General features: G+C 38.4%; 1 protein-coding gene across 1 annotated transcript; it reads left to right on the top strand.

Annotated features, from left to right (window-relative positions):
• Positions 1-736: 736 nt before the first annotated feature.
• On the top strand, positions 737-17,255 carry GBP5 (guanylate binding protein 5). Its single transcript, XM_032247818.1, has 11 exons — positions 737-1,010; positions 8,655-8,863; positions 9,371-9,498; positions 10,699-10,808; positions 11,071-11,267; positions 11,636-11,878; positions 12,933-13,213; positions 13,949-14,161; positions 14,997-15,099; positions 15,387-15,568; positions 16,963-17,255. Exons 2-11 carry the CDS (start codon positions 8,674-8,676, stop codon positions 17,074-17,076), a joined length of 1,761 nt encoding a protein of 586 aa, XP_032103709.1. The 5' UTR covers positions 737-1,010; positions 8,655-8,673; the 3' UTR covers positions 17,077-17,255.
• Positions 17,256-18,601: the final 1,346 nt, after the last annotated feature.

The following is an 18,601-nucleotide window of genomic DNA, read 5'->3' as shown; positions in this document are numbered from 1 at the left end:
CAAAAGTACAGCCGAACAGCCACTCTGTTCATTGTAAATTAAAGATAGAGAAAACTGTCTTGTAGGATTGAAATCAGGATAATATGAGATATTTAGTGTCCAGATCTTAGAATCTATTTATTAAAAAGCAACAATGATTATGATCATGATTATTCACTCAGCAAACACAAAAGTCTATAATAAAGTGCTCAGGTTTCAACCTTAAGATCCATTTATTAGTAGCTCTGTGATTTTGGGCAAGTTACTAAATGTTTCTGTGTCCCAGCTCTTGTAAAATTGGGAGGAAACATTTGTTGGAAGAATTAAAATAGGGAAATCCACACAAAGTAGTGAAAGCTGTGCAGGGGACATTACAAATGTCTAATAAATAATATCCTTGTTATCATTCACTGTGTACTAAGTGCCAAAAACTTTGCCCTTGCCTGTGAGTTAAAGTTCTTAGCTATTGAACCTACTGTGAAAGCAATAAACTTAGTCCTGTGTGAGTGGACCTAACATTTCACAACATTAGACTTCAAAAATCATAAGAGCTTTATCCCTGACCTACTGCCAAACTGGCGATTAACGTCAACATATTTCAAGCTAGCTTTGAAATACCACATACTTTGAACAATTGTGAAAGATCTCAAAGTTCTGTTTAGTAACAACATGCAGCTTCTAGAAAGTCCGGTCAAATACACCCAGCCTATCCACACTAGGCAACAGTGGGGAAATTCCCATTGTTACCCAGCTTAGTCACTTAATTTCACTTTCGGTTTCTGTTTCCTATGGAGAATTTTGAAAAATCCCCTTGTCTGTTAGTTCATATTTTGTATTCATATCGTCTGCTTTCTAGAGCAGGAAAAAAGGGGTGGCGAGAAAAAAAGTCCCCAGGACTGAGTGAGGAAAAAGTACATGAGAAATCACCAAAGCTAAAGCAAGGGACGAGAGTTCGAACTCTTAGCAAGTTCTCATAGAAGCAGCTTTCTTACTAGCTCTAAAAGACCTCTTCTTCCGATTTTACAATCAAGGTAAGATTGGGGCAAGGGAGGAAGAGATTTGCAAGGTTCGGTTGATTTTAAAAACATTCTACAAAGGCTAGGATGCAGCTTAAGCTGATGTGGTATATTAGACCTCAGTAAAAACTAAGCAAAATTAATTACCAGCTGTGCTTGCCTCCTTTTGAATTAGACACCAATGTGTGTGATGATTAAACTAAGAGTTTGAAATGCCTTCAAAATATTTTTCTTCCTTTGCAATTTTATGACTTATTGAAGATTATAATTTCCACTTAAGTTACCTTTGTCCTTCATAAAATCCGATTCAGCTGGTTTGAACTGCAGCTTGAAAGTGTCGAGAACTATGATTGTCATTATATTCATGAGAAAGAACAATGGATAAGATGCAAATGTAAATAGCTTACTAACATTGTTAAGGACAAAAAAAAGTGTTGAATCCCAGAGAGACGTTTCATGAAAACAGCAGTATATTTTTAGTCATAGTCTTTTACTTTGTTCTACCTTTAGAAATAGCCCTGACTGAGGTTGCTTATCAGTTTAAGGAGATTTGGGGCTGAGACTATAGGGTCCTCTAAATATACAATCATGTCGTCTGTAGAGACAATTTGACTTTCTCCTTTCCTAATTGAATACCCTTTATTTCTTTTCCTTGCCTGATTGCTCTGGCTAGAACTTCCAATACTATATTGAATAGGAGTGGTGAGAGAGGGCATCCTTGTCTAGTGCCGGATTTCAAAGGGAATGCTTTCAGTTTTTGCCCATTCAGTATGATATTGGCTGTGGGTTTGTCGTAAATAGCTTTGATTATTTTGAGATACGTTCCATCCATACCTAGTTTATTGAGAGTTTTTAGCATAAAGGGCTGTTGAATTTTGTCGAAGGCTTTCTCTACATCTATTGAGATAATCATGTGTTTTTTGTCTTTGGTTCTGTTTATGTGGTGAATTACATTTATAGACTTGTGTATGTTGAACCAGCCTTGCATCCCCAGGATGAAGCCTACTTGATCATGATGGATAAGCTTTTTGATGTGCTGTTGCAATCAGTTTGCCAATGTTTTATTTTTGCATCTATGTTCATCATGGATATTGGCCTGAAGTTTTCTTTTCTTATTGAGTCTCTGCTGGGATTTGATATCAGGATGATGTTGGTCTCATAAAATGATTTGGGGAAGATTCCCTCTTTTTGGATTGTTTGGAATAGTTTCAGAAGGAGTGGTACCAGCTTCTCTTTGTATGTCTGATAGAATTCGGCTGTGAACCCATATGGACCTGGGCTTTTTTGGTTGGTGGGCTATTAATTGCTGCCTCAACTTCAGCCCTTGTTATTGGTCTATTCAGGTTTTCAACTACTTCCTGGTTTAGGCTTGGGAGGGTGCAAGTTTCCAGGAATTTATCCATTTCTTCCAGGTTTAGTGGTTTGTGTGCATAGAGTTGCTTGCAGTAATCTCTGATAGTGGTTTGTATTTTCGTGGAATCTGTGGTGATACCCCCTTTATCATTTTTTATTGCATCTATTTGATTATTCTCTCTTTTCTTTTTTATTAATCTGGCTAGTGGTCTATTTTGTTGATCTTTTCAAAAAACCAGCTCCTGGATTTATTGATTTTTTGAAGGTTTTTTTGTGTATGTCCTTCAGTTCTGTTCTGATCTTCGGTATTTCTTGTCTTCTGCTGGCTTTTGAGTTTTTTTTTATCTTGCTCCTCCAGCTCTTTCAATTTTGACGATAGGGTGTTGACTTTGTATCTTTCCTTGCTTCTCATGTGGGCATTTATTGCTATAAATTTTCCTCCAGACACTGTTTTAAATGTGTCCCAGAGATTCTGGTATGTTGTGTCTTTGTTCTCGTTGGTTTCGAAGAACATCTTTATTTCTGCCTTCATTTCATTGTTTATCCAGTCAACATTCAAGAACCAGTTGTTCAGTTTCCGTGAAGTTGTGTGGTTCTCAGTTAGTTTCTTAATCCCGAGTTCTAATTTGATTGCACTGTGGTCTGAGAGACTGTTTGTTATGATTTCCATTCTATTGAATTTTACGAGGAGTGATTTGCTTCCAATTATGTGCTCAATTTTAGAGTAGGTGTGATGTGGTGCTGATAAGAACGTATATTCTGTGGATTTGGGGTGGAAAGTTCTGTAAATGTCTATTAGGTTTTCTTGGTCCAGGTCTGAGTTCAAGTCCTGGATATCCCTGTTAATTTTCTGTCTTGTTGATCTGTCTAATATTGACAGTGGAGTGTTAAAGTCTCCCACTATTATTGTGTGGAAATCTAAGTCTCTTTGTAGGTCATTAAGAACTTGCTTTATGCATCTGGGTGCTCCTGTATTGGGTGTGTATATATTTAGGATAGTTAGCTCTTCTTGTTGCATTGATCCTTTTACCATTATGTAATGCCCTTCTTTGTCTCTTTTGATCTTTGTTGGTTTAGAGTTTATTTTATCGGAGACTAGGATTGCAGCTCCTGCTGTTTTTTGCTCTCCATTTGCTTGGTAAATCTTCCTCCATCCATTTATTTTGAGCCTGTTGTATCCTTGCATGTGAGATGGGTTTCCTGGATATAGCACACCAATGAGTTTTGACATTTTACCCAATTTGCCAGTCTGTGTCTTTTGACTGGGGCATTTAGCCCATTTAAATTTAAGGTTAATATTGTTATGTGTGAATTTGATCCTGCCATTTTGATGCTAGCTGGTTGTTTTGCCCATTAGTTGATGCAGTTTCTTCTTGTGTCAATGCTCTTTACCATAAAATCAATATACAAAAATCACAAGCATTCCTATACACCAATAACAGACTTAAAGAGAGCCAAATCAAGAACAAACTGCCATTCACAATTGCTACAAAGAGAATAAAATACCTAAGAATACAACTAACAAAGGATGAAAAGGACCTCTTCAAGGAGAACTACAAATCACTGCTCAACGAAATAAGAGAGGACACAAACAGATGGAAAAACATCCCATGCTCATGGTTAGGAAGAATCAATATTGTGAAAATGGCCATACTGCCCAAAGTAATTTATAGATTCAACACTATCCCCATCAAGCTACCAATTACCTTCTTCACAGAACTGGAAAAAACCACTTTAAACTTCATATGGAACCAAAAGAGAGCCTGCTTAGCCAAGTCACTGTTGGTGGGAGTGTAAATTAGTTCAACCATTGCGGAACACAGTGTGGCGATTCCTCAAGGACCTAGAAATAGAAATTCCATTTGACCCAGCAATCCCATTACTGGGTATACATCCAAAGGATTATAAATTGTTCTGTTATAAGAACACATGCACATGTATGTTCATTGCAGCACTGTTTACAATAGCAAAGACTTGGAACTAACCCAAATGTCCATTGATGATAGACTGGACAGGGAAAATGTGGCACATATACTCCATGGAATACTATGCAGCCATAAAAAATGATGAGCTCATGCCCTTTGTAGGGACCTGGATGAATCTGGAAACCATCATTCTCAGCAAACTGACACAGGAACAGAGAATCAAGCACCCCATGTTCTCACTGATAGGTGGGTGTTGAACAATGAGAACACATGGACATAGTGAGGGGAGCATCACACACTGAGGTCTGTCGGAGGGGACTAGGAGAGGGACAGTGGGGGGTAGGGAGTTGGGGAGGGATAACATGCGGAGAAATGCCAGATATAGGTGAGGGGGATGGAGGCAGCAAACCACATTGCCACATGTTTACCTATGCAAAATCCTGCATGTTCTTTACATGTACCTCAGAACCTAAAATGCAATAAAATATATATTTAAAAAAAAAACTGGCAACATAAGAAGACCCATCTCTGAAAATAAAAAATTAGCCAGGTGTGCTGGCACACACCTGTGGTCCTAGCTACTCGGGAGGCTGAGGCAAGAGGATTGCTTGAGCCCAGGAGGCTAAGGATGCAGTGAGCTGTGATCACACCACTGCACTCTAGACTTAGTAATAAAGAAAGACAATGTGTTAAATATTCTTGTGCCCCATAATGAAGTATGACAGTGGCAAAAGAATAGATGAACAGGGCCGGGCAAGGTGGCTCACACCTGTAATCCCAGCACTTTGGGAGGCCAAGGCAGGTGGATCACAAAGTCAAGAGATCGACACCATCCTGGCTAACGTGGCGAAACCCTGTCTCTACTAAAAATACAAAATTAGCCAAGCATGGTGATGGGCACCTGTAATCCCAGCTACTCGGGAGGTTGAGGCAGGAGAAGAAAAAACAAATAAATAGCCCTGACTATTCTGTATGATTCATGCAGCACTGTTCACAATAGCAAAGATTTGGAACCAACCCAAATGCCCATCAATGATAGATTGGATAAAGAAAATATGGCACATATACCACATGGAATACTATGTAGTCATAAAAAAAATGAGTGCATGTCCTTTGCAGGGACATGGATAAAGCTGGAAATCATTTTCAGCAAACTAACACAGAAATAGAAAACCAGACACCACATGTTGTCACTCATAAGTGGGAGTCGAACAATGAGAAAACATGGACACAGGGAGGGGAACATCACACACCAGGGCCTGTCAGGGGCTGGGGGTTTGGGGAGGGATAGCATTAGGAGAAATACTTAATGCAGATGACAGGTTGACGGATGCAGCAAACCACCATGGCACGTGTATACCTATCTAACAAACCTACACGTTCTGCACATGTATCCCAGAACCTGGAATATAATAATAAAAATAAGTAAAATAAAATAATACTTTAGTAAAAAAAAGAAAAAAAAGAGGAAAGAAATAGCCCCGACTTAATTCATGTTGGCTTCTTGGCATCTACTCACTTAACTAGCCCCTTTTGTGTTGGGTTCTGTTTCTACTACTCTCTTGCCTTTACAACTATAAATCACCTAATTTAACAGTTGCCCAACTGGACCCTTCAATACTGTCTGGCAACTTTGTTCACTCCTTGAAATTCTCTCCTTTGAATTTTTTACCATGACACATACTTCAAGCATTTTGTACTTGTTTGATTTCCATTTATATCCTTAGTAAGAGCTTTTTCCTTTTCATCCAAATTCAAACCAAAAGCTATGCAAAATAAGCAAAAGCCAGCAACAACCACTACATATACATATGCAGGCACAAACCCCAAACTATAACTGTATGGTTGAAAACAGATGTTTTCTTTCAGAAATCCTTTCAGAAATCTTTCAGAAATCCGCCACCACTTCTGAGCATTTTCTCTTATTATTTTTTGGCAGTTTCCTTCTTTGCACTTTTAAAAATCTCCTGCAGCTCTATCTCTCTCTCTCATAAGCCAGCAGTTATTACTGATGTTAATAAATAGTTGTTTATTTACTTTTACTGTTTTAGAAAACAAGCTAAGAGTTGAGTAAAATGCCAGAGAGATACAGATAGCCAGTTGTAGGGCTGGGGTCGGAAATCAAGTCCTATTTACTGAAAGGGCAAAATGTGCATTTTGTGCATGTATACTGAACCATTCTTGCATTGTTTTTATTTGCAAAAGGTTATAGGACTCAAACAGGGAGAATGCATCCCAGAGCACTCATCGCAGGCTAAGTTCTGAATAACAGAGCAACAGTTATGTTTGTGGCTTGAACACATTAAATCTGCAATAATGTTTTAGAAATTTGGCTTTACTAAAAGCATTAAAGGTGCTATCCAGAAAACATTAGGGTACAGCATGTAAAATACTATTATTAATATAGATATACAGTGCTATCATCATTCGTAAGGAAGTCTGAACACTCAAATTTATTCCCTTTCCCACTAGTGACAACATCCCAAAGCATAAGATCTTGTAAGTTCTCAATGTCTGCTTACAGATCTGGCTTATGTATCTTCTGTTTTTCTAGCTAATTGCTGTAGATCGTCACTGCAAGGTGCCCATAACTTTCTAGTGTAAAAATTATTCTGGCCTCTGCTGCATGCAAATCAGGCAACCAGAATTCTACAAATATAAGGTACTAATGGTGCACTGAAAGTGGATTAGAATGAGGAAATAGTCGGCATTTGAGTCTAAATTCATTGCAGAATTGCCTCTTTCTGGATCAGGCTAGCACTCGGCATTTTCTGACTCCCATGTCCTAGTGCTACACCATTTGCAAATGGATCTCCTATTATCTGCTGCCAAGCAGTTTCTGTTTTAATGTTTGCGTCAACATCATGATTTCCAGGGCATTACCTATGAGGAAGCAGGGAGAATGGGCCTTTATAATTGAACAATGACAGTTTTTACAATCTGCCAGTAAAGATATGGAGAATCCAGGCCTTTTCATTGTAAGATTTTAGTGAAAGAATGGGTCAAACAGATGGTGAAGTTTTTAGCTTCTTTAGTAAATAAGCACCTTTAAAATGGAAGGAGACTATGATAAGGCTGTTGGGAGCATTTGAGAGCAGGCCTTAAGCCTGGGGTAGCAGGCCTTAAAGAAACTGGCCATAAACAGAATATGTATAGCACTGTGACATACTTGTGATGGCAGTGCTGCATATTGCTAGAGGTTGTTGGTTTACTGGAGCCGGGGGAAGAAAGACCTGACCCTCCCGCCCATATTGCTAGAGGTTGTTGGTTTACTGGAGCCGGGAAAGAAAGACCTGACCCTCCCTTTGGTGGAAGACGGCTGGGGGGCTTCTGAACCATCAACAATAGCATGAGCGACAGGTGCCGTAATGATAAGTTCCAGCTGCAGTAGATAAGTGAGCCAAAGCCTGTTTCTTGCCACTCAAAAATGCTTTGTTCCCTTCGAAGAATGTTTTTGGTTAAATGATGATTATCACTTGCTGTCAATAAATGTGTGGGTCAGACTCTGTTCTGAGGCTCTCAGCTGGGAATGCTGAGGCCCCCCGTCTGTCCCACACCTTTTTGCTCTCTACCTCTCTGTCTGTTTCTTAATTCCTTCAGCACCGCCTGGTTTGGGGTCTCTGCGACAGAGCTGGACTCAGCAAAGGCAAAGTAGAAAAGCACATTTTTATGGCATTTGCTTGTTCTCATATAGCTTAAATTTTTTTTTAACCAGATTCTTCAGGTTATAGGGATTGATGCTCAGAAGTTAGAAAAAAAACAGATTAGGTGTTGTTAAAGGAAGTTGTTTTATTCGTTCAATCATAAAATAATCATTCATTGAAGTTTTGGTTTAATAAAGCACATTAATAACTATTTAAAAATTAAGCATATCTCTAAGAAGCAAACAACTGTGATTTCTTAGATAATGCTGCATAATGACTTGGTATTATTTAATATAATGCAGTTTGACTGGACATAGACCTAACTAAGAAAAAAACGATGTTGACATAAAGTAAAAGGAACAGTGTAATATATAAATAATGTCATAAAAAATTAATATAGGGACCCAGGGCTGTAAAAGCTAAAAAACATAAATAAGCCAAAAACCAGTGGAATAAGAGTTAGATTCAAACTAGTTGGTTAGATACAGGAATGGAGCTTTGTATGCCTATCAAATACTTAAGAACCAGTAGGGTAGCCATAGTAGACCTATAAAAGGCCTAGGACTTATTTTACTGTGGCTGTCTTTGCAATCTCTCTTTATTTTTAAACAATTTCTTTCAGAAACGTAGGCAATGCTGGGGAGTAGTGTGTCCCCAGGTTCAGTAAGTAAAATGACTTTCTTTGCTTATTAAACAAACACTAGAAATTCCAGTCCATCCCACCCGTTCTGTTGCAGGAAAAGTAACATCCTAGACATGGCTCCGGAGATCCACATGTCAGACCCTGTGTGCCTCATTGAGAACTTTAATGAGCATCTGAAGGTTAATCAGGAAGCTTTGGAGATCCTGTCTGCCATTACGCAGCCTGTGGTGGTCGTGGCGATCGTGGGCCTCTATCGCACTGGCAAATCCTACCTGTTGAACAAGCTGTCTGGGAAGAACAAGGGTGAGTGGCACCAGAAAAGCTCTGCCAAGCCCTTCTGTCCGTTCACACAGTCACCACCCAGTACAGGGAAGTGAGGAGAGAAAGTAAGACATGAGGATGAATATTAAAAACCAATATTTAGGCCACAGCTGGTCTTTTTAGCTTCTGAAAGATGAAGGGCAGTTCTCTGTTCCTGACAAATCATTTCTTTTTTTTTCGTCATCTTAATTTCTTCCTGTAAAATGTATAATATGTTCTCCTTGTAAGGAGTAAGACATCAATGAATAATTTCCATATACATAATTATAAACTAGCAGCATTCTATAGTGTAATATTTTTTATTTAAATATCAAAGTTCCAACCTATGGTATTTGATATTATTTTTCCATTTCTGTATCATCATTCAAGTCAATACTGGTTGTACTTTCTGCTGTCTCATCTTGCTTTCCTTAAACTCTAGCTGCATGAGCAAGCAAATCCCCAGTTTCCAGTTTCTCTCCTATTACAACCTCTTACTCTCCCCGGCAGGCTTCTCTGTTGCATCTACGGTGCAGTCTCATACCAAGGGAATCTGGATATGGTGTATGCCTCATCCCAACAGGCCAAATCACACATTAGTTCTGCTTGACACTGAGGGCCTGGGAGATGTAGAAAAGGTAAGGAAGAAGGATGCCTTTTTAAACCTCCTAATCTCTGAACAGTCTTTCCACAGGGAGATTTTGGGTTTATTTTTATAAATGTGTAGTTCCACCTGACCAATGTATATCCCCCATTGTTTTCCTTTGTATTTTTAATAGTCAGAGTTTGGAAGCCTGAAGTAAGAAAATACATTTATAAGCCAGAATCAGAACTTTGTTGATGTTGAGCTAGGCAGTTAACTCAAATTCAGAAAGGTGGTACAGATAAAATCACTGTTACAAACCTGATCCTGCGATTATGCTAGTTAATAGTGGGTGCTATTCTTAAATGAACTTGTGTTCCAGTCAAAGCTCTAGCACTTGTAGCTTTCTGACTTTAATAAGAGAAGTAACTCTCTCCAAATGTCCTGTTTTCTCTTTGGTCTTTCTTATTCAACTCATTACTTAAAAACAGTAGGAACATGGGCCTTTCCTAGTTATATGCTGGTAAGTACTTAACAACCAGCTCACTGACAAAAAAACAAAAACAACCATGATCTGTAGCACTTGACTATTTTCTAAATTCTCCCATCATAATTGATTTCAAGCTACCAAAGTGAATTCACTAAACTCAGACTTGGGAAGACACAGCTGGCTGTCATGAGTTGGTATGAGGGGGCTCCAGCACACACCTGGATCTTTCTCTTGAACTTCCATTGTTTTCTTGTGTTTTTTTTTTTCTTTGTTTTTGATTTGTCAAGACTCAAAGATGATAAGTCCCAATTTGAGCCTCAGTTTCCTTACCTACAAAATGGAGATAGTAACTATAAACCCATCTCACAGCATTTTGTTAGAATTTGATAAAATCATTAATGTGAGCTGCATTATTGATACTACTTATTCAATAAAATAGGTATATGTACTGTGTATATAGGCCAATTTTGTTTTACGTGCTGGAAAACCTCTGTTTTAAGTACTCTGATCACCCCACTAACTTTAACTATCCCTTTTGCAAATATTTAACAGTAGCTATAAGAGGAATTGGTGAGTTAATAAGATATTGATCAGTATAAAATTATCAATGTTAACAAGAGAACTATTCTAAGTTAATATTGCTAACAATCTTTGTCTTGTTCCAAAAAAAAAAAAAAAAAGGCTTTATACACCAAGAGCCTATTTTTAAATATTGCTCTTCTGGGAATCCCATAAGACACGACTTAAATTTGGTCTAACTTCTAGGCTGACAACAAGAATGATATCCAAATATTTGCACTGGCACTCTTACTGAGCAGCACTTTTGTATACAATACCATGAACAAAATCGATCAAGGAGCTATAGACCTACTGCAGTATCCTTCTGTGGTACAGGGTGGCATCAAAGTCCGAGAAAACTCTTCTCTTTACCAGATGGGTGTCTGTGAGACCTTGTGAAACACAAAAATTGAAACATGATAAACATTGAAAGTACAAAGAAAGGAGTCCTTATATTTACTGACAAAATGATAATTTGGTTAAGACTCATAGGGAAAATAAAGGTTTGGGTAGACATGGAATTAAGTATGAGTTTGGATACAGTCCTATTTCTGCCAGTTTTCTTTAATTGCATCTCAGCAATGTGACAGAACTGACAGATCTGCTCAAGGCAAGAACCTCACCTGACCTTGACGGGGTTGAAGATGCTGCTGACTCTGAGAGCTTCTTTCCAGATTTAGTGTGGACTCTGAGAGATTTCTGCTTAGACCTGGAAATAGATGGGCAACTCATCACAGCAGATGCATATCTGGAGAATTCACTGAGGCCAAAGCAAGGTAACAGGGACTTCAGTTTTGGAAAGATTTATAAAAAAGTATTCTAAGAAATTACCTCTTTTGTTTAGGTGGTTAAATTTACGGATTTCTATATATGTTCACCTAGCTTGCCTACAAAATAAATAACGAATATTATTAATTTATAATGAACAAGTAGGTTCAATATTAAGTTGCATTATTGCCCGATTCATAGAACAAATTTCTTTTCTTTGTGACTTTCCCTGATTAGTTACCTTTTTTCTTTTTCTTAAGATTTATGAAGATATATTAATCTGGGTGACATCAGGCGAAAGGACATTTATTTGAGGTAAATAAGTGAAAATGAAAGTAAATTCTATGCTAAATAAATCCTATTTTTTATTCTCCAGGTAGTGATCAAAGAGTTCAAAACTTCAATTTGCCCCGTCTGTGTATACAGAAGTTCTTTCCAAAAAAGAAATGCTTTATCTTTGACTTACCTGCTCACCAAAAGAAGCTTGCCCAACTTGAAACACTGCCTGATGATGAGCTAGAGCATGAATTTGTGCAACAAGTGGCAGAGTTCTGTTCCTACATCTTCAGCCATTCTATGACCAAGACTCTTCCAGGTGGCATCAAAGTCAATGGATCTCGTGAGTATAATTTTTAGGATTTTCCTTCAATTTAATGTAAACGATAATGGACACTTTTAGTAAGATTATACTTGCAGTGTCAATAAGAATTGCTACCGTGAAAATCATATGTATCATTTATTAAGTTTCTGTGGGTATCACATATTACTAGTGTGCGTTTTTTGTAGTAATACCTTTAAAGTTATATAAAATAGGAACAAAACATGAAGATAAGATAAAATTAAAGATCTGTTGAACTGGATTAATCCACACAGGCTGGCAGCGTTTGTTCAACAACTATATTGGAGTTTTATTAGGTGTCATAGTCTTTGATAGGCACAAGATGAGCAAGACATACATGTTTACTGTATAAGTGAAACTTCACTGATACAAACTTTAAACAAAGGCCCAAATTGTCTAGAACCCTAAAAGAAATCTAAGCAGACTTCTGAGTCTAGTTTTTCTTAAGAACTCTATGTCTCAGAACTCTGTAAATAATTGCTACATTATAGGAGGAAGTTGAGTGGAAACAAAAGCGAGCAAATGACAAGACATAAAACAGGAAAGTTCAAACAAACATTAAGAGAAATCTGGTTTAAATTGCTTACTTTGTACTTTTTCAGAGAAGGGTAGCTCTCATCATAGCTTAATTATACTAAGTAAAATAGGAAAAGGAATTCTGAAGAGAACAGAAAGCTGAGGAAAGAAAAGGGCAAGATTGAAGGGATAGAAGTCTATAGCATTGTATTCAAGCATATTCAAATGAATATGCTTGACTTTTATATGATCCTCTTCTCATTTCTCCATCAGAGAAGGATGAAATGTGGACAATCACAAACATCTTAAAATTTCCTCTTTTCTTATTTGAACACAGTTTCCTTTCCCAAAGAATGAGAAACTTGGCTTCCTGATCACATAATTTCCCAAATAAACTTATTTGGGCAACTTGACTACTGTCCATAATGCTAAAAAGTTTCAGGCAATGTAACTATTAAATGGACATTCTCAGAAATTACTATATCGATCATATTTTCTTTCTTTGCAAATCATATAAACATTTCTTTCTTCCATGGAGGTCTAAAGAACTTGGTGCTGACCTATGTCAATGGCATCAGCAGTGGGGATCTGCCTTGCATGGAGAACACAGTCCTGGCCTTGGCCCAAATAGAGAACTCAGCCGCAGTGCAAAAGGCCGTTGCTCACTATGACCAGCAGATGGGCCAGAAGGTGCAGCTGCCCACGGAAACTCTCCAGGAGCTGCTGGACCTGCACAGGGACAGTGAGAGGGAGGCCACTGAAGTCTTCATGAAGAACTCTTTCAAGGATGTGGACCAAAGTTTCCAGAAAGAATTGGAGGTGATATTTTTGTTTTTAGTTCATGGGGATTATGGTCAATCGAAGACAAAGTATTGCTACGAATGATAAAATAGAACTTAGTTAAGAAAAGAAATTCATACTAGATTGGAAAACAATAATCAATATATAGCCATGATACCACTTTTATTCCAAAAACAAACGAACATGTAACTACTCTGGACTTTGTAGATTCTGAAGTTTTCACATATGCACACATTTACCATGTTATACCCATGGACTAAATTTTAATTAATTTTCTGCCTTTAAACAATTGCATTTATAAAGTATTAAATTTCCTTTATTAATCAAGCATACAGAATTACCAATTGAATCCACTAAAATATGTTGCATGCAGGATTAATAGAATAAATTGTTATCCTTCCAGCCAACTATTCTATTCTCCTTTATCATTGGAAATCCCAAGTAAAACACTGAAATAATAAAAGAAATGTTGTAGGCTGAATTTAAAATTAAAGCATGAAGCTAGACTTCTGTGGCATGAAGATTACACCTAAAGCAGAAATAACAAGAGATTCAAAACCAAAAGTAAATGTTATTTTTCTGTAGAGTATTATCCTTGGAATTTTTCCAGGTTTGGTGGGAAGGATATAGTCTTGCTTGTATGTGTCTTCCTCTAAGTTTCTAGAAAAAAATATAGATTCTTTTTGAGAATTATTTCCAGAAATACTGAAGTATTGCTAACATCTTTTCCATGGGTTTTTAATTTCTTTGAAGACTCTACTAGATGCAAAGCGGAATGACATTTGTAAACAGAACTTGGAAGCATCCTCAGATCGCTGCTCTGCTTTACTTACGGATATTTTTGGTCCTCTAGAAGAAGCAGTGAAGCAGGGAATTTATTCTAAACCAGGGGGCCATAATCTCTTCATTCAGAAAATGGAAGAGCTGAAGACAAAGTACTATCAGGAGCCTAGGAAAGGAATACAGGTATCCCTGGTTCTACCTATTAATTGTGGAGAATTCCTGAGGGACTTCTTAGAAAAAAACAGTGAGAACAGGAAACACGCCATGTATACAGGCACACAGATGAGGTCTCTCCCTAGCAGTAACCATTTTATTGAGTAAGCATTCATGGAAAAACAATGTGCCTGGTGTTGGTGTTCCTAGCACAGAATTTATACTCTAATGGTAGCAGTGGGATTAAATTGAACCATGACCATAATCACAACTTGTTTTGTGAGCATCAACATTCATTGCAACAAAGAAGCCTTTATGTTCATATTGGTCAGAATCTTAATACTTGAAACTAACTTAAGAAACACCATTGGCTTACACATATTAAAAGCAAAATATTTAAATATTTTAGTTTAGTTTCAAGTATAAATACATACAGGAGTTTAAATAATAATATTCATTTCCTCCTTCCTTTTTTCTGTCTTTTTTGTTTCCTTTTCCTGACTTAATTGGCTTCATTTCCAGGCAGGCTCACCCCACATGACAATAAAGATGACACCAACAGGTCCAAGCTTAACTAGTCCTTACTGCCCTCAGTCTCGGGGAAAGACAGTGTCTTTTTCCCAGCATAAATCAGTCTTTCGAGCACACAAGCATCATCAATTTTCATACGTTTGTGGTGTTTTTCTACCTGTGAACAAGTCCTTTGCGTCTAGTGGACTTACATGCCCTGACCATGGGGTCATGCCCAAACTTGTGACAGGAGAGGGTGTTCCACAAGCTCCTGGAACGAACAAGACCTAAAGATGTTTACGACATTCCTAATCACCATTTCCTGCTTCTAACTGCATGTTTTTTGGGTTACTAGGCTGAAGAAGTTCTACAGAAATATTTAAAGTCCAAGAAGTCTGTGAATGATGCAATATTACAAGCCGACCAGGCTCTCACGGAGAAGGAAAAAAAGATGAAAGGTGAGAAAAAAGTGGAAATGAGGCAAGGCAGAAAAAAAACCTCTACAAATTTTAAATTAATTTAGCCTGGCCCTCATAGGATCTTAAACTAGCGCAAGAATGGCAAAGAGACTTCTTAGCTCCTCAAGCCACATCTGACTGTGGCGTGATCCTGCATTGTGGTTACCTGGAAAGGAAAAACAACCCCTGGGAATTTTCTCCAGGAAGCCGGAACAATCATAAATAAAAGTGGGAGGCAGAAGGAAGGGGCACATTAATCCTAGAGAAGTTGATCTTTTTCTCCTCAGAGGAACAAGTGAAAGCAGAGGCTGCAAAGGCTAACGCAAGAAGGTTGGAGGAAATTCAAAAGTGGAACCAGCAAATGATGCAGAAGCGGGAGAGAGTCCATCAGGAACAAGTGAGACGAATGGAGAGAGAAAAACAAAATTGGCTGGCAGAGCTACAGAGGACGCAGGAACAACGGATGCAGGTATTTATCAACTGTTTCATCTCTCCCCTCCCTGTAATCATGAGGGTATGAAGCAGTGGGAAAGGGAGAGGCAGCATGCTACTGTGGCTCTCAGCAAGGAGTCTGGAGCCAGAATGCCTGCGTATGAACCCAAGCTCCACCTGTTAGTAAGTATATGGTTTAGGCAAGTTATCTATCCCCTCTATGTCTCATTTCCCTCTTATGTAAAATGAAGACAGTGATTATATCTATGTAGGGTTATTTTGATAATGAAATGAGTTAAATATTTGTGTTTAAATGGGGCCTGGTACAGAGTAAGCACTTATGTTGTTAAATAAAAACCAAGGCATTTCTAGGCTGCAGTGATTGGTCTCTCCTATTAACTTGTTAATTGCCCTGGACAATCTTTTGCTTTGGTCATAGATGCTTTCATAATTTGATTTCATGTTATAGTGTCTATGCCCCTGTTTTTGCCTGGATCGTCTCTGTTCTGAAGGCCTTTAATCTGCCAGTTTGTTTCATCTAGTCCTTTAGTTTTATTTACCAATCACTGTCAGTAGTTACCAAACACTCTCCAGTAGTTCTTATTTATCAATTATTGTCATAGACTTTACACGCCTGATCTCATCTAATTCACTCACTGTAAAGCAGAAGTACTGCATCCTCATTTTTCTGATGGGATAAATGGGGTTTCAAAGAGATAATAACTGCCAACATCACACAAGCCTCGTACATTAACAAAACTGCCTTCCAAATGAGTAGAATCTGCAATGTTTTTGCTTCTGCACACCTAGCGTGAAATTCCTGTCAGCACCCCAATGAGACAAATGACATCCTACTTCTCCTTGGCTTGCCAGTCTGTAGGTACTAGTTCTTCAGAAGTTACTCTAAAATATTTCTGATTGCAGCTTCTTCCGAAAGAGCAGTATGAGCAACACGTGGTTATTTCTGTCTTTCCTCTTTTCTCCCACTTCTGCTGCCAAAACTGTGGTGATCTGAACAAATTATCTCATCTAAGGATTAGAAAGCCCACCTGATTCCATGTTATTTAGATACAATGTTTTTGTTTCAACCTCTTCTCTTAGAAATATATCTAGCATTCTCCTACGTGTGAATGAGAATTGAAGTCAAGATGTGACTAAGATTGCCCAAGGAAATTTTGTGGTTTAAGGGAGAAGGAGCTTTGGTATGCAATCCTAGGGATACCAATATTTCAGGGGTGAGAAATGACAGTTTTGGAACTAGAGAAAGACAAAAGGGGTGAATAATTACAGAAATAGGTTAGATGTACTTGAATGGAAGAGAGATGTTCAGGAACTGTTTATTGCTACTGTCGATGAAAAGAAGTAAGGACAAGTGAGTGATTTAGGCAATCAGAAGGTGTTTGATCTTACTTTCTATTTATCACACTTTAGGAACAAGCTGCACAGCTCAGAGCAACATTCGAAGCTGAAAACAGAAGACTTCACCATGAGCTCCAGCATGTCCAGAGGAATGTTAATTGTGACAATCCATGTGTCTTACTCTAAAGTGCTAAATGTGGGAGCTTCCTTTTTTGACTCTTTGTCCCTGATGACACAACGGAACAAGAAACTACAGAACTCGGGACAATCAACATTTAAATAAACTTTATAATTATTTTTTCAAACTTTCATATAGACTTATAAGATTATGATGCTGATATCTGGTAAAATGTACATCTCAATAATCCCGTAGTTTAAATGATTATTGCTTCCTTTATGAGATAATAAGTTATATTATTATCATTAAGAGGCAATGAATCACTGCATTCATTTATGCGTGATATTGGGATGGATTCATCAGGAGATGCCCTCTGTTGCATCTCAATGCCATCTGTCTAATTTCTCATATTTGTCTCAGGGTATTTTGTTACCTAGAGCAGCAGTTTCTAACCCTCGGGTCATAGACAGGCCATAGGTCTGTGGCCTTTTAGGAACCCTGCCACACAGCAGGAGGTGAGCAGCAGGTAAGAGAGCATTGCCACTGTGGGTAACACCCCCCATGGGCACCAAGGAAGGAGAACTGTCCAGACCCCAGGCACAACTGGTCCCTGAAGTATATCTTAGTTTATAGTATTACTGCTCAGCTGTTTCCTTTATATAATCCTTCATATATAATCATATATTAGTTTATAGAATTAGTGCTTGAAGTGTAACTTACTGCTTACATATATCTAGCATACTTAGTCCTATATAATTTTTCTATATAATCATGTAGGTATTGTATTCGGAGCTGTACTGACACATTTAGTGCTGATTTATATAATCCTTCTATATAACCACATAGTAGTTTGTAGTAGGAGGAATGCCTAGAGCAGTCGCAGAATAGAAGCAGTACATGGGAAAGCAGCCAGACCAGGACTAGAACCAAAGATCCAGGTGGTGACATCCCTGCCTGAAAGGGCATACGCTGTATGGCAGGCTTGGAGCAAGAGCCTCTCCTCCTGATAAAGGAGTTGTATTCCCTTCAATCCAGTTCCTGTGAAAAGTAGGCCTCAAGCCTGAGATCCTGGAAGTAACCGAGGGAGAAGAACACCTCTGCTGTGACCAGTCACAGCGGCTGTATACCCTGTCAGTCTTTTCCCACTTCTGTGCTAGCTCAAAGGATCCTCCCATAAATATCTGAAGAACACAAGTCTGTCAGCTCTCACTGCATTAAGCTTACAGTATCCTTCTATTAGAAATCCTTTGAAGTTTCCAGCCCCCAGATAAGAAGTGTTGCACATGACACCTGTTGCACACAGCCCCCTCCTTGCCTCGGTGACCTAATGGGGGTGGACCCCTTTTCTGTACACGACCCTCTACTACTGCGCACGGCACAGCCCCCTCCTGTGCACAGCCCACCTCTGTGCCCAGTTGACATAATGAGGTGGTCCTCTTGCTTGTAACTCACATGATTATATATACCCTATTACTAAGCCTATAGATGATGACCTCACTCATGATCCTGCCCCCAGCTTGTACCTAATAAATACAGATGCTCTGGGGCATTTGGGGGCCGCTGCTGATCTCTGCTCACAGATGGTGTGGCCCC

Source organism: Sapajus apella, unplaced genomic scaffold (genome assembly GCF_009761245.1).
Source record: "Sapajus apella isolate SASKATOON/1434 unplaced genomic scaffold, GSC_monkey_1.0 scaffold64, whole genome shotgun sequence".
NCBI classification, from domain to species: Eukaryota; Metazoa; Chordata; class Mammalia; order Primates; family Cebidae; genus Sapajus; species Sapajus apella.
Note: the sequence above shows the minus strand (reverse complement) of the source record. Positions and strands in the feature narration are given on the sequence as shown.